Source organism: Plectropomus leopardus, chromosome 1, assembly GCF_008729295.1.
Source record: "Plectropomus leopardus isolate mb chromosome 1, YSFRI_Pleo_2.0, whole genome shotgun sequence".
NCBI lineage: Eukaryota > Metazoa > Chordata > Actinopteri > Perciformes > Serranidae > Plectropomus > Plectropomus leopardus.
Window position 1 is genome coordinate 25412755 of NC_056463.1, and position 25172 is coordinate 25437926.

A 25172-nucleotide genomic window follows, 5' to 3' on the forward strand; every position below is an offset into this window, starting at 1 on the left:
TTCACATAAGTTTGTTGGAAATTGAAGCTTAGGTCAAAGCTCTCTTCATTACAATACTTATCAGCTTCAATTTCACATTTTGACACACAAAAAGAGGCCAGCGGTGCAGTCATCCCTAGTGTTGAATTACCTGGACCCTGCTGCCCACAGTGTCCGTTTGAAAATAGGAAACAGTGTATCTAATAACCGGTGCTCTGTGCCGTACAAATTTGCAAATCTATGTAGATATTGAGACATGCTAAAACATATTGTGGCTCCTCGTTGTTACCTGCAGTTGTGGACTTCCAGCCCAAATCCTCATCACAAGTGCTGCGTCAACAAACATTCAACTTGTTGCTCTGGCACGAACAAAACAAGCTAACTACCTGTATTTCTCCACACACCTGTCTGCTAGCGATAGCAAGTCGCCGCTCCAGCAGAAAAATAGTCCTCTCCAAACATGACTTGAGTTGTTTGGTCCGTCGTTGTAGCACACACTTGGCCAGATGAACTGAATGACAGTACAGCTGAACTTGACACAGCTCCTGTTTTTCTCCCTCTGTCGTACTTCTCTCATTCAGAACATGCGGCACGCGGTGCTAAGGAGATTACCACGAGCAGCCATCTGGTCAGCAGCGCTCGAGGCGGCAGGATACTGGGCGCCAAGTAACGATGAGGCAACGTTACCCTGTTGAGAGCCAAGTAACGGAGACTTGAGAGCCCCAGGAGTGCCCTGAGAACAAACACTGCGACACATCCGTTTTGCATCTGTTGCAGAATACTAAAATTTGTCCGTGACAGCGCGACATTAATATACGATTTAAAAAGCCTAATTACCCCCTGCCTGGTTGTAATGTTTACCCCCCACCTACGTGGGATGCGTCTGGGTTTCAGACAAGTGGCTCTCAGAGAGGAACGCTACTGCCGTAACTAGGCAACGGTGATCAGTTCCAGCCAAAGAGAGTGTGGGTAGAAAATAATTCAAAGGACTACCTGTCAAATTTTTATTGTTATTATTTTTTAACTGAATAAAACACCATTAAAATCATCATTAAGGACGCGGTGTATTAGAGTGCTGATGAGAGAAAAATAGAAACAGAAAAGAAAAAAAAATAGAAAAAGGAACCTTCTGGATTCGTTTGGATTTGTGCATGGATAAATACTAGTCATTCAATAATTTTTAATTGCTATAGAGAGTATTTAATTAAGTTGGGTTTTCAAACATTGGCACAACATTATAATGCTTTTTATAATGCTTTAAAAAAAGTATTAAGTGACACTGTTAAATGTATACATGTTTAGCCTATACTGAAATTAGTCTTTTTAATAGCCTAGGCCTAAGAAAAAAGCAGACAAAAATAATCAATGAAAAGTATAGGCTACCCAATGAATATAATGCAGTGTGGATAAACAGTAGATGGATATTCAAGTTAGATGTATAAATCAAATTCATGATCAATAAACACTCTTACAATTATAATTAGACATGCCCTCAAAAGTTTCTCTGAAATCACCACACCTCAGTTAATTTTCAAAAGGAGGATGGGACACAAAAAAATACAGGAAAAAAAACATTTGGATTCGTTTTAACTGATGCATTGATAGATTAGAGTCATTCATTCATTCATTTGCAATTCCAGTAGAGACCTTCCACATCTCAGCTGTGCTTTCCAACATTGACACAAGGTAATAATGACAAGGTAAGATTAAATGAGATGATAAATGTATACATGTTTTAATGAAAATTCACAACGTTTTGCATGCATGTGTGCAGGGGCATAGCACTAAACTCTGGGTCCTATGTATACACCGGCCCCCTGTGCTCCCTCTCTTGATTCATGTCTTCATTCAGTGTGCTTTCTTTTCCTTTCCCTTCTTTCTTATCATTTTTAGAACCCTGATTTCCTTTTCTTGGGGAAAAAAGATATAATGCATCAAAAGTTGACAGATATTAAGCTAGATGTACAGTCAATTGTTTAATTCAAAGCAATATCAATTAAAAAATCTAAAGACAACTAAACATACTCTCAATAACCTCTGTGAAAATACCACAAGCCAGCAAAGTATTCATTTTCAAAAGGATGGTACAGCAGATCTCAAATTGGTCAATTCAAGATTTTATTTAAGTAATATTTAAAGGGAGGCCCTTTAATTTGCAAAAATGCCAGATGAGAGGCAGAGCAGCTGGCAAGGTGTCTTTCCCTGTCAGCAAATTAATGGCATTCACCTGGGATGCCCTGCTATGTGTGCTATTAATTGGGCTCTAGTAACAATTAAACATGAAATGTAATTACAGAAGCCCTGTGTGCAAAAGTGACAAAATGGTATAGATGCTGTGAATGCTCAAAGACACATAGTAGGAAGACATTAAAAAATATATTTTGTTATAAGTATTTTTAAGTGTGCATTTACTTTTGTGTTTCAAAATCTGAGTTGAGAAATGTTAAAGGACTTGTTAAATGTTACAGAGTTGATTCAAATTATTAAATTTAATAAAAGAGAAACATGTAGATAAACTTCTCTTTCTATCCCAATAAATACTAACCAAATCTAAAGTTACTCTTATTTTCCCTTCATTTGTTTTTTTGGTTTCCTTTTTTTATCTCCTTCTGTTTCAAATCTGTACTTGCACTATAAGCTGAAGAAGAAAGTGAGGGTGTAGTAGTGACCGTGTCCACATAAGACAAAGAGAGACAACCGTCACCATCAAATATTATTATATGTTTAACCTGTTTTTATTTATTTATTTATTTACACTCCTGTCTTTGTTTTTCTTCAAGCCTATGAAACATCTAATTTTAGTCAAATGTCTCTCTGGTAACCTAGTCCAGTTACATGCATTAATCCTTCAGTTTCATAAAGCTGAGCATCCATTAGCAAAACATAAACAATCCCATCAACATACACACAGCAGAAGCACTAGCTCAAGTGTACAGTAGTTTAGACTTCCACTGTGTGCTTAAGCGCTCTGCATTTAAATAGTGTAAACATTTCTACCAAAAAAAGACCCTCTCTTATATTTTTCCCTGCCGACAAGTTTTTATGTTATCATACTAATCGCGTTTGAACAGCTGCAATTTGCTTTGGTTGAACAAAGGCATTCTAACTAGGTTTTAATTAAGTGTTCCTAATGACCTTAAGGAGATTAGAGGTTCGCCTTCTAATCAATACCAGGCAGAGAGGAGCAAAGGGAGGGGAGAGGAGGAGAGGGGAGGTGGCTAGGGGCTAGGATAGAGGTAGAGAGGAAAGCAGTGGAGAAGGGAAAAAAGGAGAAAGCAAAAGAGCGAAGGAGAGAAGGAAGTGGAAGGTGGACATTAAAAGGGAAAATAAACTTGATCTGAAATATTTGCAAAAAGAAAATCATATTCTCAAGGTCAATCTTATACATACACATTTAAAAATAAATAAATAAGTCATTTTCGGAGAATTTAGACTTGTCTGGCCTTTATTTATTGGCCAACAAAATAAAATGTTTTCATTGCTTAAAGGCAGAGAGGGGCAGCCTGTGCATTTATACATAAGCAAACATTCACATACCTTGCGTGACTATTTACCCAAAAAGGAGTATGGAACCCTCTCTCGTTTCATCCCTCGCCATATTTCCTTCTCTTTTTTCTTTTTTTTTTACCTCTTCCCTCTCCTCTGAGAGGCTGAAAATGACATCACACCACTGTGTCAGAAAGGCTCTGATCATCAAGAGCTTTGTTAGCCAAGAAGAGTTTCTCTTATCCTCTCCTCATAAGACATTTGCATAGATTTGCACAGAGTGTGTCCACATGACAGAGACTCTAGTCATACATTGATTGTACTAATTTATTCAGCCAGGCGCATTCAATTCCAGAGATTGAAGTGCTATCACACAAACGGGATTAAAACCGGATGACGATCGCACAATTAATATTGTCTCATTTTCTAAATTACTTATGTATGACTTATATTTGGCTAAATTGTGTTTGCTGGTCTAATAACATTAAGGGTAATATGGTAAATGTGGGCTGTAGATGTATCGTCTCTCTGAGTCTCAAGAGCAGCATGAATATGTATGGAGACATCCTTGGCCTCGCTGCTGATTAGGAAAAGTGGAATAAATTGATGGTCGGGCTGTGTGTTTTTTAGCAAAATACAATATTATGTTGTCCATATGGAAATGATACACACATATGCGCACACACATGCACACATTTCTATCTTATGCCTGAATCATTCAAGAGCAATTTTATCGCCTGAATAATAGCATGATGGTGACTCCATGCTCATCATTTGGCTGTCATTGATTTCAGATTTTTTCAAGTGTGTGTGCACACATGCCTGTGTTCACATATATAAGCATGTAAACATTCAGTATGTGCATGAGTGTAAAAGTGCATTGTAGAGTCCTTTTCCTCATGAAAAATGTTTGTTTACATTCAGTTTTTCCTCATCATGCGTATACCCTTGACGTCTAAACAAATCTCAAAACATGATGTTGACACATTTACTTCCTTGTTGGTGTGCATGACACCCAAAAAACTTGGACACACTAAAAAAGTTCTCAATGGTGCTACCAGTGGTCAAAAACTACAGTGTAAACTTTAAAGGAATACTTCACCACCCCAAAATGAGCATTTGTTTATCATGCAGGTCTGATTTATGTAGTTGTATGCTCAGTGCTTCAAAAACAAAGAGCTCTTTCTGAGGGGCTGGAAAAGCTGGAAAGTAAAACTTAAATAAGTCATGACTCCAACTGCATTACATTCGTAAAAATTAGTTTTTGTCAGTGTAGTCTGGCTTTGAAAAAAGCATACGTCACTTTCAGCTCAATTCCTTGTCAGAAAGGGCTGTCTGTTTGCAAGTACTGAGCATAAGATTAGATATGAGACTATATTATATTGTATTATACTGCAAGAGTTGTGTAAGAGTTTGTTAACAGCTTTCTAGATATAGTTTTGCTGTTGTTAATCACTGACCCTATGACTGCAATTCATCAAGAATTTCCTCCAGTTTTGGATTCTTTGTTCTCTTGAGGCATAGGAGAAAAACACAAATTTTCTTCTCAAATACTACAAAACTTTATGAATTTTTAAATTTATATAAATGATCATATGGTGGGTGATGTATTCCTTTAAAAACATCAACACTAACATTCCCCACATTTTTAAATTCTCAACAGATTCCTTCACAGACAGATAAATAGGTTGTGGAAACAGTAGTATAGGTTGATGTTCATTCAGGGAAAAAAAAACATGAAAAGAAGGTGTACCTGGCAAACTTATATGTACTTTTGTTGCCACTAACCAGGCCATGTTAATAATCAAGAGAGCAGCACCATGACTAAAGGCTGAAGCACCTTTGACAGCACCTTAGTAGCATTATAGCTGCTGGATGTTGGCATCAAAAATGTCCAGTAACTTCCTTCCAGTCTTTATTTTTTTCCTGAGAGAGCGAGTATAGAAAGGAATTAGGCAGCATTTTTCACATCTGTTTTTGTACTCCATCTTTCAAAATTAATTTAGCTTAAATCAAATGTGCATATACATCACATCTCAGAAACGCCACAGCAACATGCTTAGTTGGCAACTTTGCTGGTCTGACTGAAAATGCACTGCTGTGATGGTGTACAATTTATTTAGGCTATCTCTTCTATTTTCATCTGCCACTTGCGTCATCCTGCTGTCGAAACTCTATTTTGGTCACTTCTGTCCTCCACTCATACACCTCTCCCACACATCTAACTCTCCACAGGCACCACCCATTCTTTCTGCCATTCACGCCATTTCATTCTTCCCTCCCGATGCCCTCAATCCCTCTTACCATCCTCCATCACTGCTCTTCTCTAAATGTCCTCTTCTTTCTTGTCCTTGTTTTATGCAGCATTTTCTATAAATAGATAAATATATATTTTAATCCACGTTCATCATTTATCCTCCTTGACTCTAAATGAAATGCACCAGAAACTAGATATAAAAACAATTTGGCTTTTCCTAGGCTTTACAGATTTTATATCCTTAAGTCACAGGGTCCATAGTGTGTGTGTGTGTGTGTGTGTGTGTGTATGTGTGTGCGCGCGCGCGCGCATGTGTGTGTGTGTGTGCGTGTGTGTGTGTGTTGTGTACTTCATGCCCCCTATTGGGGTTGAGGCCAGTGACACCCTCGGGGCTGTGCTGTCCAATCCCCTCCATGCTGCGTTTCTATAGGATTGAATTAACCTCCTGCCTCTCTTGACAATGCACATACACAAAATCATCCAGTCTCTCACATACACACACACTTTGTCTATGCCAATCACCTTTCCCCTGTCAAGACTGTATTTTTAGCTCGGGGCATTTCTGCAACTATTATCACTTAGATTCAACCATAGGAATCAACTTACCAAATGCACAGAATTTGTTTACTTATTTTCTTTAAGAGTCACAGTTTAGATTGAACATCACTGGCTGCATAGCCACAATGCTGTAGGTGTAGTATGAGATTAAACATTAAAAGTTTGGTTGGCTGGAAAACTTACTACTGCAGTGATTGAGTTGACCATGAGAGGGCCGAATGTGAGGAAACAGAGACTGCCAAGTACATTTAAAAATAGACTTACAGCTAAGCATCAGTCTTTCAGTGAACACTTTGGCTTAAGCAATTCTGCATTCACTTATATGTTGAATCATGGAAGTTACTACTTTTAGTTACATTAATTGAAATGCACTAGTCATGTTGCCGCATAGGAAGTCAAGTAGGTTCCCTCAAACATCACTTTCTGCGTGGTTTAAATAAATAAATAGTTCCTACAGGAAATTGCTCACAACCAGGTCTGTGGATTATCTCAGTAACTGGGCCATGATTTCTTGAATTAGACATTGCAGCTAAGTCTCTCCAATGTATCTATTTGGTGCTTTAAGCACCACAACCTGAGTGCCATCTAGTTCCATGTTATAGGAGAGTAGGCAAATTGTGCGCTGCAGAACTGTTTCTGGGCTGTAAACTACAGCCTGCCAGATTTGAGGCAAATGTTAGTTTAGATATTTTACACAATTTGTCTCAAAACTGAAGTGATAAAGAATGAGAATCGTTTTGTTAATGTTTACCCTGAGATGATCCAGAGATACTGAAACACAACAGTAAAATAATACTCATATTTAGACAAGAGCAGAGATGTGTAATGGGATTGGGATTTGTTTGATTTTGCCAGAGCACAATTTAGTCTTACACTGTGTTTTACTGTTATACTCATAGTAGTCTAATTTTGCTATCATATATTGTAACACAGGTGTTTAAATAAAAATGTCTTCTGTACTTTGAATTTAAAACTGAGAAATATTCACAAAATTGCTTTTGTCAGCACATAATTTCAGTCTATTCACTTGTGTCTTGATACACTGTAAACAGCGATGAGTTAGTGAAACTGTTTGCACTTTAAATACAGACGTGTGTCATTAACATACATATCTGGTAAGCTCTAATTGGTTTTCTGAAGAAAAGTGGCTGCTGCATATCAAACCTTCCAGCTATCTATTGGCCACTAGTGGGTGATTTTAAGTGCCACTAATTCACTGGCCAGTGACACATCAGACTATTTATTAAAGTACACTAACTTAATGAATGGCCCATAGAATGGAGAGTTAAAACATTTACTGTCCTAAGAGAGAGATAGAGAGCAATAGACACAGAAAGAGGATGGGAAGGGGGAGAGAGGGAGGGAAAGAGAGAGGAGAGAGTGAGAATAAATGGCCCATCGTATAGAGTTAAGACGTTAAAAGTGCAAATAGACAGCTGACCCTCTTATAGCTTGCACACGCAGCTCCAACACGCGCAGCCACCTAAGCCACTTTACACCCCGCGAGATAGAGGGATGGGGGACAGAATGGGAAAAGAGAGGGGAAAGGATGGAGAATTGGATGACACAGGAGGATGGGATGTCGGAGAAATGGAAAGAGGCAGATGGAAGTGAGGCATGCGAACACAGGTGATTTATAGTTATAGGGAATACGATTTTAAAAAAGGGAATGACAAAAATGAAAGAAGCAAAGATCAAAGAATGAATTAGAAAGAGACAAAGTGTAAAGAGAGAAAGAGACAAGAGTGAATGTGAGAGAGAACATAGAACATGTAAATCATAGGAGGTTTGCACAAATGAGGGGCCATAAATTAAATGCAGAGTGGTCTGCTAGTTAGCATGTAAGTTAAGTATGCCATATGATTTGATGGAGAGAGGGTCGTTGGAGAGCAAAGGACAAGGAGAGAAGAAAGAAATGTAAAGAGACAAATACAAACAAGGAGATAGATGTGGGAGAAGGGAAAGTTACTCTTCATTTCCATAATTTCTCAATCCTTCTGTCATGGTTTTCTTTTTCTGCTTTTTTCCTGTTTTTTGAATGTTTTTTGGTGCATTAATAAAAAAACAATTTTGCATTCACAACAATTATATTACTATTTTATTTATAAATTATATTTTCTGCACCTTTTTTGTTACGTGTCATGTTTGTCACTTACATGCAAAATACAGTATGTACTATATTTCTTATATATTTTTTTCTGGCTGTGACCATATTTGTGCACCAGTTTGCTTGTTACTGTGCACTATGTTACTTTCCTTATCTGTGTTTTAGTGTGTGTGTGTGTGTGTATGTGTGTGCGTGTGTATCAGGGGAGCCAGATGCTGTGAAAGGCCATTACCACCGTGAGTCCATGTCACTAGGCCTGTGAAACCCAAGGGAACCCTACCACTGATACAAGGGGATATTGGGATATAACACACACACACACACACACACACACACACACACAAAGGCATGTTATAGAAGTGTATACACATACAAATAGTGCTTACATCTGATCACATGTAGGCCCCACAAGATTGTAAAACTATAAATCACGCATGCAAAAATGAACACACAACCACCAAAATACACACACATACAAATGCTAATAGATATAAATATATATACATCTATACACATACACACGGGGGGCGTAATAGCTCCAAAACAGGCCTCTGAAACACCATCAGTGTGAAGCTGCCACACATTAGCACTTTACAGATCACAGCACCTAAAACAGATATGGTCACCCTTGGAGACTGACCCTGTTTGGCACTGTATTAGGAGGAGAAAATCTCATCCAGACTCTCCTCCAAACCCAATAAGAGCTGCTCTGAAATGAAATCAGACTCCAGTATAAGATCTGAATGAAGCAGCCCGTTTGTGTAACTAAATGTTCCACATAAAAAAAAGAAAAGAAATCCTAGATATCTGAATAAAACTGCAAGTTCTTCCCCCAGGACAAGAAAACAGCTGCACTGACTTTGTTAAAAACAACAATTGCTTCCCTCTCCTCAGAGGGCTCTGTGCATGTTCAGAGTAGATTCAGCAAAGTTAATTTGAGCAGAATTGACAGTTTTAATAATAACCTTTGTCCCTCACATTAGACAAAGGTTTCAGTCTTCTTTCCTCCCCTTTTAAATACTGCACTGTTTGTTGCTACATGTTGATTAATTTGTGAACATGACACGAACACACATGTAAAAAGGATCAAGATTCCTTGAGAATAAGTTGAGGCTGAACGATGCTCAAGGCTCATAGCAAGTCTGCAGCACAGCATAATTGCCAGCACTGATGTAAACAGCTGTATGTTTTGTACTCACTAGCTATAGTTAGGTAAAGTCCAAAAAGGGGAGAATTCCTTGTCATGTGAAATGATTTCCACTCTTGCACATCCAGATGAAGTTTCCTGAATAGACCTATGTCATCAAAAATGTCTCCTACGTGTTCATCAAACTCAAATGTCCATCAAACTGCAGACCTCCTTTGTCAATGATTTGTCTTTAAAAGTGTACCTCATTAAGAGTAAATGAATGTAATGCAGTTGGAGTCATGACTTATGACTTACACATGTATCTGCAAGGCAGCCTCTACAACTGTCTAGACTGATGGTGCCATAGGTGTTTTGAAAAGATATACCTGTGTATCACGGGCAAAACAGTGAAACTTTACACGTGCAAATGGAGAATAATTAGGGCTAGAAAATGTACCCTGTGGGACCCCCAAAATAATGCTATAGATGAATAGGCTATAGTGACTGAATGGCTGAGTTTTAAACCACTGAAAAACCCAACTCATCACTGTTACCAACAGTGACAGATCAGGGTTATATCCTCTTTTTAGTGCAAAAAGCTGTGTCATTCATTCTTCAGTTATGCTGAGTGGAGTAGAACAGACCTGCCCTGGTTTTTATTCACTTGTGTACAAAAGAATTGCAACCAATTTAAATACTGAGTAGAAAAATTGAAAAAAAAAAAAAAAGTTAAAAAAACAGAGGAATATAGTGGGAGGGGATTATGAGAGAAAAGAGGAGATAGCAGAGAAGTGGGATAAAGGAATAAAAGATGCGCAGAGAGAGACAGAGATGGAAAGAGAGATGCAGATGAAGCCAGAAGGTGGAGGAGGAGAAGAGAGGAGCTAAGTTGGCCATTAGCGATGCGGCGTGTGGAGCCCACTCTTACATGCGTTCCACAAGGTTAACGATAAGAGCCCCTCAGCAGCTGAAATGCTCAAGTAGCTTTTATCGTATCATAATAATGAATCAAAGATAAAATAAAATAAATGAACTCCAAAAGGCGAGCAAGTAAAATAAAACGTATGTGCAGAGAGCTGGGTGACCAGGCAGCAACCCAAATAGAAAAGAGAGAGAGAGAGAGAGAGAGAGAGAGAGAAATTGTAGCATGAGAGAAGGGAAGGAAAAGGAATAAAAATCTTTGCTCTCTTTCTGCTAATATCTTCTTATGTCATCTGGTTGAAAAATATTTGCCTGTGGGTCAGGGCTCCCCCTGTTAGAAAAAGGCTTCTTCACAGCTCTCTGCTACATTAAATATCTGGCCTCTGCATCCCATTTACTGCTGCTAGCTATTAGGGGGAAAGAGAGAGAGAAATAAGGAAGTGTGTGAGGCTGACAGATCAAGAAAGAATAAAGTAAAAGAATAAAGAGAAGACAGAAAGAAAGAGGGATGTCTGAAAGAAAAAAAAACAAGCAGAGCAGAGGCTAATTATATAAAACAACAGTTTAAGAACAAGGGGAAAAAAGAGATTGAATCTGAAAACCCTCTGTTATTTTGGTGTGTGTGTGTGTGTGTGTGTGTGTGTGTCTATGTTTTTAGTGCCCTTGGCAAGAGCAGGAGATCTGGCCATTCAGAATGGACAGTAGTTAGCCACCCACTGGAGCAAGCTGTTACCATTTCCTTTTCCCTCTTCCCCCCCTCGCCACCCTCTCTTCCCCTCCCTTTCACTCTTTTCATTCATCCCTAACAGTTCTCTGTCATTTTGATGCAAACAGAGTAGTTAAAAGAACAAAGACGTTGTGACAATAGCCTAGGGTTCACCTTTAAGGCCATGTTTGAATGCTCTTGAGGGATAAATTAGCATTTAGCAACTAAATGACAAACATGCTCCCCTGCCTTGACAACTACATGAGTAAGTCTCTAGCGAGCATTATAAAGCACTTAAAGATTGTTAAAAAATTGTTGTTTTCTGTGTGCTTAATTTCTTGGCCATATAAGTAGGGTCACTCGGGTCAGAATAGAGTGTGGGCTGGTTGCAGTCTCCCTGTTTGGTTTCTCCCCTGTGCTCCTGTCCTGACCTTGTATGGACTGTCCGTGTTGCTATCAATCATGCTTGATGTTTTTGTCCTCTGCTTGGATTTGGCTTTTTGAAGTGAATTCTCACTCTGGCCAATTCTGAGATGGACATTGTCTACCAGGTTTGCTTCAGTTTGACCTGGTAAGACCATCCTGATGACATGAGCTCAATATTGTATTTCTCTCTTTGTATTAGTCTGTGCTCTTTGCCATCCTAAACACTTTCAGCGGGCAGGAGTACTCATTTTGACAAACATCTCCAGCCAATCCTGCTGAAACGCTGGCCTCTTCCACACAAATATGTTTTCAGTTAGTGAGCAACGGTCTAAAAAATATCATTTAACCTTCAGCCTTTAGCCATTTGGCCTGCATGCAGCGTCATCACCTGTTACGCAGTACCTGAGAGGCTGCTGATGTTTTCAGCTACAGAGCGAATCCCTGATTGACCCAGCTGGATTTTGTGCTTTGGAAAGTGTTTAGGGTGGCAGAGTCCAGACTGATACACAGAGAGAGAGGGAGTATGTTGGGCTCATGTCATCAGGGTAGTTTTAGAAGGCTAGCTTCAGAAAAGTCAAAGACAATTTATGGGTTTAAACAAAATGTCATCTTGTGGGCATGCAGACTGTGAGTTGCAGCTGTGTGAAAACAATGCAAGAGGCTGTGTTGGTGCAAGTGTGTTGCTTCAGATACAGGTAAGCATGGGTGGACTAACACAAACACTTTCTCAGGGTGAAGCAGGTGACTTACAGCAGGCAGTGGGTTCTGTGACAGCTGGAAACAGGGATGAGCAGGCATACAAGCACGGTGAATATCTTTAATTCTGAGTCAAGCTAGTTACCACAACGAGCAATGGACAGTTTGACAAGTAGTAGTGATCTGGCTGGGTCTTTTAAGCTGCAGGCAGGTGAGGTCTGGTGGCATGGCTGATTAGATGATAGGCAGCAGCTGTGCAGGAGAGGCGGAGACAAAACCAGTGGAGAGCTGACCAGCTCCACCATGAGGAAAACTCACAGACAGGAAGAAGAGACAGACATGGACAGAGGACAAACACATGACACACTGGGATGTGAGGAGGGAGACTGCAGAGTCCTAACAGGGCCCAGATATGCAGAAGCCCCCACTTAGACTTTGTGGTGGATTTACACATCTTGTTGTGGTTTTGTATCTTTTTTTGGTCATTTAGCGTCTCCTCTGGGTCTTTCCCAAGTAATTTGTGTCTTATTAAAGTATTTTTTTTCTTTTGGAGGTAATTTTGTGTCTTTTGTGGCAATTTTGTGTCTTTTGTGGCAATTTTGTGTCTCTTTGTGGTCATTTTGATCCTGGGGAACTCATTGGGTAATCCACCCATGCCAGACAGACAAGAAATATGATGTAGGAAGTCTGATTTTAATATCAGATCCATAAGTTTGAAGGCGATTCTTGCATATATTGGAATGGCCGTCTCAACACCTTGCTTAGTGATGCAAAAAAAGTTGAGCTGAAACTTTGTTGCTGGAGTCCTCTGCGTTAGCTGCTCTGCTACATTGCCGGCCTGACCTCATTTAAAAAATTAGGGCAGTGTTTTTTCCAGGACTGTTGTCTGTCTAGACATGTTGTAAACATAATCTTGCGAAGTACAGCACTGCTGGAAACTAGCATGCATGCTCTGTGCACTAACTCGTAAATTATGTGCTTCTTGTTTGGTACCAATCTAAAAGAAATGTGTGCATAAATCAGAGACAAAAGACAGGTGTCAAAACTGGAAGCCTGGTTTTAATTGATATTGCTCTACTGTAATAATCCTGAAAGGCATAGTCTGGAGTAACACATGTAATGTTTCAACCCATAGTAGTTTAAGTTACAGAATCATAGGTCTCTCTTTTTGCATTGAACAATATATACAATGTGAAATAAATACATTTACACAAATGGACATTATTGTTGGAGCACACTTGTATGATACACGTCACAAAAATATACAGGTTATTGTTTCTTTTTTTTTTTTCATTTACTGATGTGAAGCACATCTAAAATCTACGGACATGTTTTTTTTTTTATAACACTACAGGGTCTTCTCTCGTATACAACTCTTCTCCACCGTGACAGGGTCTTTTTAACCTTTAAATATCCTTTTGCATCCAAATGTGTCATCATTCTCTCTCCCGTTAAATATTATCTTCACATTTGCAAATTCAGACTGCAGGGTTTGCTGCAGCACAAGTGGCAGTTATATTTGGGGATTAAATACAACTAAATGACTAAACACTGTAGAGCTGTAGATAGACACAGTTTGGCCTTAGCAAATTTTAGGGGCAGCCATGGTAGATGGACAATCCTGCTTTGTCCCTACATCTAAATAACTCCTCCTTCTGTTCCAGCTAAACTATTGTTACATAGAGTATTTGCAGCTAATGGATCTAAGTTCCAAATGGGGGCTGAAACATGGTGCCTAAAGTGCACCCAGGTCAAACTCGTTCTATCGATGGCTCTGAATAAAAACTTGACAGTCTTTCTTCCAACACTCCTCATAGAAAATACCAGTTTGGTTTGTTGTCTTTTATATGGTTTTAACATTAACTGCAGAATCATTTTAAAAACTACAACAGCATTTAGATGTGTAACCCAAAACAAACAAGTGCAACTCTTGTCTCATCATTGCACAGTCATCAAAATATTGCTTTTAACTAGAAAAAAATGTATGAAAACACCTTTGTCCTGTACATTTAAATTATTCTATGAGCAGAAAGTTATCAAAACCCCTGAAAGAATCACACGATCTCCCTCCTGATTTGAGCTGGTAGATTTATTCTTTTTTTTTTATTTTTTATTTTTTTACTAGCAAAACAAAATGGCAAACGGTTAACCATTTCCTGTCATGACCATCATTTACAATAAATTATTTGATTGACACTGATAATTTGAAATTTAAGTACATTCACAGACACATAAATCAGTATTTGCTAATTGAGAAGTGTCACTCGATTTTTCTGAAAACGTAGCTATTAACCAAAATCTAGCTCAGCCTTAATCACCTCGGGGAGACGTGTAACATCTTTCATTGCATTAAATCATTCAGTACACAGGATTGGTTTGACAACTTACAAATAAATAAAAACAGTGACAGAAGATAAATAATAATGAGAAAAGAGCACATTTCTTTCATAAATTGTTTGTAGATTAATATACAGTGGATGAAAAGGTAAATACCAACTCTCTGACTATGAGATGGTGTTTAAAGTTACAATCAAAACAGCAAATTCAACTCTGTCATTAGGGACTTTGCCTGCAAACTTATTTTATGCACCTGTGAAATAATTGCTATGTATATTTCTTCTCTAAAACATTACATGTTAATGTTCAAGACCTTTGATGAGTCCTGGAATCTTTGAATTAATACTGTTTGTAGCGCAGAATCTATAAACTATAAATGTGAATAAATGAGTACAATAAAACGTTCATTAAAGGAGACTTTGAGTTTAAACCTGAAGTTTTTAACTCTGGGGCTGAAGCAGAGACGTGTCTCACAATGTAATGACTGCATGGTGAGGAGAAACAAGTGCAAACTAAACATGTCAAGCTTTTTTCTTTAACATTTCCCATCGTTCCACAAAATCCTTTATTCCTAACCTTCACCTGTCCGATCATTACTCTTTGTTGTAAAACAAGATATCTTCCTGGAAATGAGCTGAAAACAGAACAATGAGGGGAGAAAAAAAGTTTTTCATCTTCATATTTTCTCTTTTTGACTGCTGAAACAGTAAAGATGATTGAGCTGAGCTGTATGGAAGGCAGTTATGTACAGCTTGTTTATCAAAAAAGAGTCACCTACAGTTCTGAATTACTCAAATGTCCTTTTCATTTCATCGTTATTTAAACCTAAAGATATACAGTATAGTGTTTATTCTACAGGAAAGTTACACAAATGATCCCTTTTTAAATACTTGTATGGTGTTTCTTCATTTAGATACTAAATATTTAATTATTTATGTATAGTTTGGTAAAGATGAATACTGTAATTTGATCTTGGTGGTCTAGTTAAGTTTCTAGAAGAAGAGCCTTATATCCGGTTCGGTTCATTGAGAGAGAATCCGGTGCCCAGACCCCCAGCGGACTGATCCGAGAGACAGACAACATGGCCTCTACTCTACTCTGTGTTGTCTAAAGAAGAAGCACACGGCACAAGAACGGGAATCACCACAAGAAAAAGTACACAGCAACGCCTTAGAGGACTCAACAAAGGAGGAGAGGATCAAACAGAAAAACTTTAAAACAAAAAACAGATAAAACTAAAGAAACAGGGTTTTTTCTTGGTAGAAAAAAACAGCGAACATGAAACACACATCGAGGCTGTACTACAATTTTTTTCACTTTTTTTTCTCGATTTTGTTTCCAATAAAATGTCTTATGTTAGAATTATAATCTGTATAATTTACAATATACAATGTCGAAGAAGGCTGAGAAAATACCCCTTACTTATAATACTGATGTTTGATACAGAGCGTGTGATGTTAGAGATCAACTACACTTAAAACTGCAGCACTCCTCAGCTGTGACAAGTTGCCATTTTATATTAGATTACACCGTCATCTACATTACACATTTTGGCATTCTTATTCGGCTTTAGAAATGACACAAACAGTGATGTAAAAAAATCGCTTGACTGTCTTCACCAGTTAAAGCTGTGATCAGTCAGCCACACAATTTTGCTGTAACAATGAAATCAATGTTTTTCATTTGATTGTAAAATGTCCGACAGCTTCTTGTAAGCTCAGCTTTCCATTTCTTGCCGCTAAACACTCAATTTTTAAAGTCACCGTTTGTGACATTTAGAGCATTAATACTACAGCAAACCCCTATTTGCTGTATATAGACAGAGCGGAGTAATGACGTCCTGAGCAGAGAATGAAGTCACTCTGCAGGCTCTCTGTGGGTTGCTTTGGTAACTGTACTGGCTGTGCACATATGCCATACAGCTACTTTTCTACTTTATAAAAATGCTTGGAACTCACTTTATAAATGGCCGCAAGTCTATGTGGGTTTTTTTAAATTAATGTAAATATATTTACATTAAAAATCCTCCTTATGTCCACTTGAAATAAAATAATGTTGTATATTTTAAGCACAACACAAAGTAGAAAACAAGCTAAGAAACATCAATGAATATTAGCAATACCGCCTGTTATGGAATCACCTATACAATATCTCTTGTATCTCAGATGACTGATTAAGAATGTATGTGGAGGAATTGTAGATTTTCAAATAAAGTGTGTAGCAGTAAGAGGTGGAGAAGTGAGCGAACATGAAACTGTCAATGTGATGTTTTTCATTCAGATGATATTTTATGTTTTTGCTGGCACTGTTTCACTCAGCAAAGATCCAGATTTTAGGTTATTCTAATGGTCACCGCACTTGGCCACGTGGGTGAAGAAACGTGACTGAGCAGCTGATTTTAAACTAAGAACTGTCTTGTTTTCATCAGATTAAAAACGACAGCAAAAAGAGCCTGATCACATAATGGTGCAAACATCAGAACCATGCATTAACTGCAAACTGGATGCTGAATATTTTCATTGTTAGCTGCTTGTGTTACTTATTCAGCCCTCACGAAAAACATTCTTCTGGTGATGGCAGCATTAAACACCCCATCCTCACATTTCTGGTCCATATTGGTTTCTGTCTAACATAGTCTAACAAAGGAAATATTGACTGTTATCTAATAGCGTATGGCAAGTTACACAGAGAGAAAGAGAAGCTACAAACTCTCCTCAAATCCCCATCCTCTTTCTCCCAAATTTAAGACTGGCACGTTATGTTAATATTGCAGACTTAGTCCATATGCACAAACCCCTCCTTTAAAAACCACTATTGCTCAGAGTTTTCTAAGATAAACGCTGATTTTGTTAATACATTATTACTTGTTATATTTATATATATATGATAATTGCTGAAAGTGGTCAAGCTGATAGAAAAAAGGAAAGACATATTGATTGATTCAGTTTTAAGAAGACAATATTAATAACAAAAACAAAGCCGTGTTATATGTCATATACAGGATGACAGTTATTTACAACCCTAATACTGGTATCATTGCTAAGATTATTTTCAAGATAGAAATAAAGAAAAGGAATTTGAATGCAACAATAGTTGTTCTTCAGTCAGTTTCGTCAGCACACACTTTCCTTCTGTTTTTGTATTGCGTTGAGTGACTGAAGCGCCCCCATCACTTGCTGAATGGATCACAAAAATATCTCTGTGCTGACACGAGAGATGAGCTGAAAGTTGTGATGCAACGGAGCAACGGCGGTAGTACTGATTCTTTGCAGTTTTTGGGGTTTGGGTAATGAGCACGGGCTGGACTATTTTTAATGGCACATTGACAGACTGACATCTCTACTGACTTGTGTTTGGAGAGCTACAAACCGGGGCCACTGAGTGGCTGAAAAGGTTTCAAGCAGATGTCCAAATACAAGAGACTGTGGACTGAGCCTACAGCTTCCGGTTGGACAAGCAGAAATCCATACATTATAGATCAAGTTTTATTCGCTAAGTAATATTTTGACTCTGTCAGTCTATCACACCTCAAGTAGTTTGAATATCAGGAAACATTATCAGCCACGTCAAGTGTGCAAACACTTATTCCATGGTTATACCAAAAGGTTTGGGAGTCCAGGGTCACTGGTCCTCAACAAATACAACAAATAGCAAAGTTGTAGTTGAAGAATGGGAGTTGTGGGAAACCAGGAATTGAATTTAGGGAGAACCAGAGTGTTTACAGCAGTAGTTTCCAGTCCTGGTCCTACTGGTTTTCATACTAAGCACAACAACATTTTAAATAACTAGTGCAGCAGAAAACCAGTTTGAGGACCAGCATTGAAAGCCACTGGTTGATCAAACCAGAAACAGTTTTGAGTTATGACAGTAAAGTTTGCTGGCATCCTTTGAATGGATGAGCTCCATTCTTTGGCAGGGCAAATCTCCTCTTCTTTTCTTTCTGTCCATCCTTCCAAATTTCATTGTACACGTAATTTGACAACAAACGTCATTAATACTTATTTAGTGTTATTTTTTTTTCTCCACTCGTTTTTGTCTTGAACACTTAAAAAACTCTGTTGGGGGAAATAGGGAGGGAAAAGGAGACACGAGTGCAGTCTTACAGTCTCTCAGAACTAAAATGAAGAGTTTTCAGTTTCTTTTAAATGTGTCCTCATTTAAGCATTTGTCTTTAATAACATCTTAATTGTTATTAAATGCATAAGTTTTGCCATCTTCAGTGTTCGGAGCCACTGTTGTAACTCTTTAGTGCTTGTTAATAGTTTTTAAGAGGAAATATCTCTCCCTTGGTAATACGGGAGTCAGTCTGTCAGCATCTTCCCCAAAACAAGAGGTCAAGTGAGTGAGCCTTTTGTCAAAGATGGCGGAGGTTCAGGAGTTCAGGTAAGAGGTTTAGGTTACTTGTTTATTCATAGGGGGATGTGTCAGCAGACGTACTTCAGGGATATATTTCTGTGTGTGTGTGTGCGTATGTTTAAGTGTGTGTGCGTGTAAAAGAGAAAGAGGTCATTCAAAGTGAGATTCAGACTGGCGTCTGGCTGTCCTTCCATGTATTCTCCCGTCCTCAGACCTTGGCTTCCAGCAGCTCCAGGAAGAGTTTGTGCATTGGGACTTTGCCGTCCTGCTTGATGCTGTAGAAGTGTTGCACAGCCTTGGTGGAGGTCTGGCGGAGCAGAGGAAGGGTCATGAGCAGCTTGCCCGCCCGGCGGGGATCCTCCTGGTGCTGGGAAGCCTCGTAGTCCTGCAGGGCCTCGTGGAGCACATCCTGGAGCTTCTGCACTGCATCCACATCTTCAATGTGCATGGAGTCTGGAGAGGGAAAGAAAACAAATACATGACTAAAATTCAAATGTGAACAAAAAGATAAGTTTTGCCCACAGATGTTGTTTGTCTGGCCAAATCCGGACATGAAATTTAGATTGTAAAATACTTCACATAACTCACATATGAAAAATGTCAATAAAGGAAAATAGGGGGTTATGGTTAAATGTATTTGTTAGTATTAGCACATGATGCAATTGGACAATGTATTTGAAACAGCTGCCCTAGCCTAAAGTGAACTCTTTGACTGAAATGCTCATGTCCTGAATTTTCCAGCATGTTTTGCATTGCAGAAAGCTAGCACAACTCTCTCAGATGATGTTTGCAACGGAATATGTCTCTGTCAGTACCTGTGCCCCCTCTGTCTGCTGTGTCATTGCTCAGTGCCACAAAGGGAAGCAGTACTAAAGATTTAATCCAAAATCCAAACAGGCTCAATGCAGGGATGCTACTGGGGTTGGAACTCGTAGATGGAAATTCTTTGCAGTGTTGTAAAATGTCATTTTGATGTGTATTAAAACAGTGCAAAATACTTCTCTGCATTTGAACATAAACCATTAACATTGTTCTGTAACATAGGTATAAAACCTACAATTTCTAGCTGAAACTAAATTCAGGAAAGAGGCTTTAAAATCAGATGCTGCTCCCTGCTCTGTCTTTAAAGTGTGTCTCTGTGGGAGTGATGAATGGACACACAAAGAGACGAGTGGGCGGAGAAAAAAGAGATAGACTTGTAGAATGATGGAGAGATGCAGGAACACCTGAAAGTGTGTGTGTGTGTGTGTGTGTGTGTGTGTGTGTGTGTGCGTGCGCATAAGCATTTGGCTGCACACATGTGTAATATCTCTTTGAGCTGGCATGTAAGGTGCATTTCAGCATATGTGGTAGTAAAGGCTGAGACTGTCCCTCAATAATAATGCTCCATATTGCCCCTTAGGGAGGCAAAGTCTTAATGTGAGCTGGCCTTTAGCTCCCAACCTCCGATCAATGTCTCCGATCAATGACTACATGCATGTTAAATAATAATCACAAGGCAACTATTGATAGGCCACCACACCCCAACACACACACACACACACACACACACACACGCGTGCGCGCGTGCACACACACACACACACGCAAACTAGATCTGCAGAGGAGATGGTACTTCTCACAGCATATGTCTTACACACACACACCTGCTGAAGCATACATGCACACTAGAAAGTATGAATTTACACAAACATATTTAATGGTGTGTGAGAAATGAACATCACACTTTGCAGACAAAATAAATTCAACATGAAATCTGTGAACACAGCCGCACACACATGGCCTACACAAACACAATCAAATACACAGTGCTGGATCTATAGAGTGTAATGCATGTATTGGTATGCAGGACCAGACCAGTCAGTGGGTTGGATTCTATAAGGATCAATAGAAAACTCAGCTTCCATCTGTTCTCAAATTTCCTACTTTTTTTCCAGTTTAAATAAGACTGGGTGGTCCACTCGGGTTAATTATTTATTTATTTATTTTCATATTTGCTGCTTGATATTTTGCTCAGAGGAAAGCAGTATGGGGATGTTAAAAATATGTATATTTATGGTTAATGGGGTGGATAATTACTTGACTCCCTTTTCCTTAATCTTTCTCTTAGTATTTTTTATGCAAACATGTTCAAGCCAAATATTTAGTTGCCCCCTATGCAATGTCTCTTGTTAAATGAAAACGCAAAATAAACTTTGTAAATATATGCTTGCTAAATGTACAGATATATGACTATTACTGTCGGTTGCAATAAAAAACAATCCCCCTCTCCTTGCAGGATTTCTAATAAGTGGTTACCTGAGGTACAGCCCATAATGACCATAAGTTAAAATGAAGTTTAATGAGTTTCGCATTGTTTTTGATTAATACTGTGTGTTCAGTTTTTAAGCTGGTAGACATGGCTGTTGCCTGCGCTCTGACCTGCAGTATACTCACAAGTAAAACAGCAGACGTTAATGAGCACGAGCACGTTAGGCTGTTAAAACACACAGGTTAACATGGAACACACAATGCATGCACACACACACACACACACACACACACACACAAAAACAAACACACACACACACACACACACACACACACACACACACACACACATGCACACACACACACACACACACACACACACAAATGAATGCACAGACACACACAACACAGACACGTGCCTTTTGTTTCCCATGGCTAGTTTAGCTGTCTTTACATGTGGGGCACGTTTGCTAACATTTCTTAAGGCTTGGCTTCATTAATGCAGACGATTAGCATCCTGTGAATTAATTAGTGTCAGTGCCCTTCAAAATGCTAATGCTAGCATTCTGTTGTCTTGAAGAGCAGTTGGAGAGTCTGGGCAATGATGCAAAGTTCCTATTTGGGCGTCAGCTGTTTAGATTTCAATCAGTTAAAAGAATAACTATTTCAAATGTAAGCTTTCTCAACAGTGGGGAAATACTTTGACGGATAATTAGTCTGCAGATTTATCCGGATATTTGAAATACTGGAGTTGTATGTGCCGAAGTCACAAATGTATTTCAGCTTCAGAATGAGTTACATATATGCATTTTCCTCCTGCACAATGAAATGCACATTCTAGCCTGTCAGGAACAATACTATTTCTTTTTGTATTAAGTATCCTCCTGATATGGGAACATTTACTACTATACCACTATAGTTACCCAATATTAATAAAACAAAAAGGATAATCACTAGACAAAATGAAGGTGCAGTCTTGATAGTGGACAATATGTGTGTGTGCAAGTGTGAGAGGACAAAACACTGGAAACACCATTCATTTAAAGGTAAACCAAAGGTTGTGAGTTAAGAATCAATACATCATAGTATCATGATATTTTACATGGCAATATTGTAATTAGAAATAATTAACTTTGCAAATACAAATTAAAATTGTAGTAGGTTACTAGAATAATAAAATACATTGCCTTTTTAGTCCACAATATAAATTTCACACCAATAAAAATCAAGTGAGATGAATGTACTGAAAAGTTTATCTTATTAGATGAAACAGATGTTGACAAAGTTTTGCTTAGGGGACACAATTTTGGGGACGCAATATTCAGCATAATCCAAAATGTTTAAAATCTCAGTAATGTTGTATCGTGACTAAGGCCTTTGGTGATTTGCACCCTTAAAACAAAACCACCCCTTACCTGGAAACGACCAGAGAGCTGGATCTAGATTTTAAATGATCAGCTGATTTATCGGTTATTCTAATTACAGAAAATTAACCATTCTGGTATTTTTTTTAAATCATTTTTTTCCTGTTTTATATCTTTGCAAAATAAATATCTTTGGTTTTTGATAGGACAAAAAAGTAATCTGATGATTTCCTGTTGGGAATTGTTAACGACCAAAAGATAAATCAAGAAATGCTTTGCCAGATTAACAGATAAGTAAAATAATCCGCAGTAGTGGCAACAACACTTGAATATTATGAGATCACAATGTTTTGAGATAAAACAGATTTCACAGGTTTACCTTACAAACTTGTGTGCTTTACCTTTAATGTCTAAACCACTATTTCTCTCTCTACCAGATGTGTCAACCAATCAAGGTAACTCAAGGACTATGTAACGCCTGTTTGCCAAATAAGTCATCATAGCCATCATTATTATCATCAGCACTGATGTCCAGCCAGCAGAACCAGTGAGTTTTCTGAACTTTCAGTCAGCAACATTCACAGACCAACAAACACATGTGCCTGCACACGCACGCGCGCACGCACGCGCGTGCACACACACACACACACACACACACAGAGGCAGAGCCAAGAGATTGATTGTCACATAGCCCACAGGAAAACAACACGTCAATATTTTCTGCATGTACATGACAGTATGTGCTGTATGTGTGTAAGCAAACATTTTTCATATATAAGTACACACTAAAGTTATATTCTTTGTGTTTATGTGTCAGAGAGATGAAATTCGCATTTCAGAGAAAAAGAACGCAAGTGTGTTTGTGTCAGTATATGTATGTGTGTGTTGATGGTGGCAGTATCAGAACAAAAGGACCCTCCCTCCCTATTCAAAGCTCTCCCGTTGCATTCTCCCATTTAAACACATTGTATTGACAGCTCCCCCCTTGTAATTAAAGAGTACTGAAGAGCTGGCCGGCATCCAAGACAAAGTTCAAAAGACGGGTCATGGGAGGAAGAAGGCGTGCGTGTGTGGGTATGTGTGTGAGAAAGAGTGCGTGTGTGTGTGACTGTGTGTGTGTGTGCGTGTGTCAGTCAGCTGTCGATGCAGCTGGACACATCAGAGAGGGGGGTTTATCGACAGACTTTGGGTTCTAATGATTTCAGCTTATTTAACAGGCATCTGAAGAGACGACTATGCTAATTGTAAAAGGGATCGCCACTTTGTTTGGGGGTGGGAGGTGGGCCTCAGGTTGAAGACGAGTGTGTGTTTGTACCTTGGTGTGTGTAAAACCCTTGTAAGCATGTGCGACTATGAGGATTATGATGAAACAAATGTGTGTGTGGCTTTAACAGTGAAAGTTTGACAACTGCAGGTGCTGTAAAAGAAACAAAAAGCAGCGTGTGTCAAAGTATGTGTCATGTGTCACAGTGTTGAGTGTTTCGATACAGAGTATTGAAATCAGCTCTTTGATGGTTCAGTTTAAATGAGTCCCATGGGACTGGAGATCCCTAGGATTAACTCTTTCTCCAGCAATCGCGTGCTCACAAACTCAAACACACAGACACACACAAAAATGTTAAGAATTTCAAACCTGAGTTAGCCAATGCGATGGCCTTGAGAGCGACAAATTCCTCCTTCTCTAGCTTCATACTCTTGTATTTCTTGACCAGCTGGAGGATGGCGTTGTTCAGGTCCAGAAGTCCAGCTAGCTTCGACTGGTCCTCGTCCATTATGTAGTCCTCAGCATACACCAACTAAAGAGGGACACAGAGAGGTTGAAATAAATGGATATTATCTTTTAGGGATGGACTAATAAAGCGTAACATTCTGGGCCAATACAAAGGATTTAATAACAAATTGATGGATACTGTTGTTTTTTGTTGCTGCTGTTCCATTTTATTCAAAATCCATTTTAAATCAAATTGTTCCTACTCACGTTTCTTGCAAAAAATACATTTTACAAAATTACTTGACACATCATGATGAAATCATAATTTACCTTTGCTCAATAATAATTTTTACTGAACTGACTTTAAACGCATCACAATGTAACTCAATGCAACCTCCGTCAGCAGTTAATTATGGTGACAGCTAATGTTAACTAACTGTTGTCTTGACGTTGTCAACACCGACTTGTCGTTCACAATGCAGCATTAACAATAGGGTGCACTCTCTTAAGCGTTGATAATAAGTTTACTGCGTCCTTTCGTCCAGACGATGTCCCAAGCACGTTTTTTTTTATTGCTCCTGGGATAATGGGATGCCATTAGTTTTGAACCCTTCCCTTTAGTCTGTGCAAAATCCTTGTGACACAATGGAAAAACATCGTCCACTACTATCTGTGAATGTCACCTTATGTGCCGATAGGCTGATGGCAATGCAAGGTGAACATTGGCCGATACCAATCGGTGCATCCCTAATTTATATATATTTAATTCGACCAATAAGCTAACTGAAAGTGAAAGATGCTAACCTTGTCTTCAAAGGAAAGGGAGCGGTACACAACACGTAAGATCAAGATCTCCATCCATGCACTCTGCAGTAGACTCATCTGGTCT

General features: G+C 38.7%; 1 protein-coding gene across 1 annotated transcript in view; it reads right to left on the bottom strand.

Annotated features, from left to right (window-relative positions):
- Positions 1-18489: 18489 nt before the first annotated feature.
- esrrga (estrogen-related receptor gamma a) overlaps positions 18490-25172 on the bottom strand; it is a 71754-nt gene continuing 65071 nt past the window's right edge. Inside the window, 3 exon segments of the mRNA XM_042486879.1 lie at positions 18490-19411; positions 24206-24368; positions 25088-25172. The exon segment at positions 25088-25172 is cut by the window's right edge and continues 22 nt beyond it. Coding sequence (XP_042342813.1) covers positions 19167-19411; positions 24206-24368; positions 25088-25172 — 493 coding nt within the window. The 3' untranslated portion in view covers positions 18490-19166.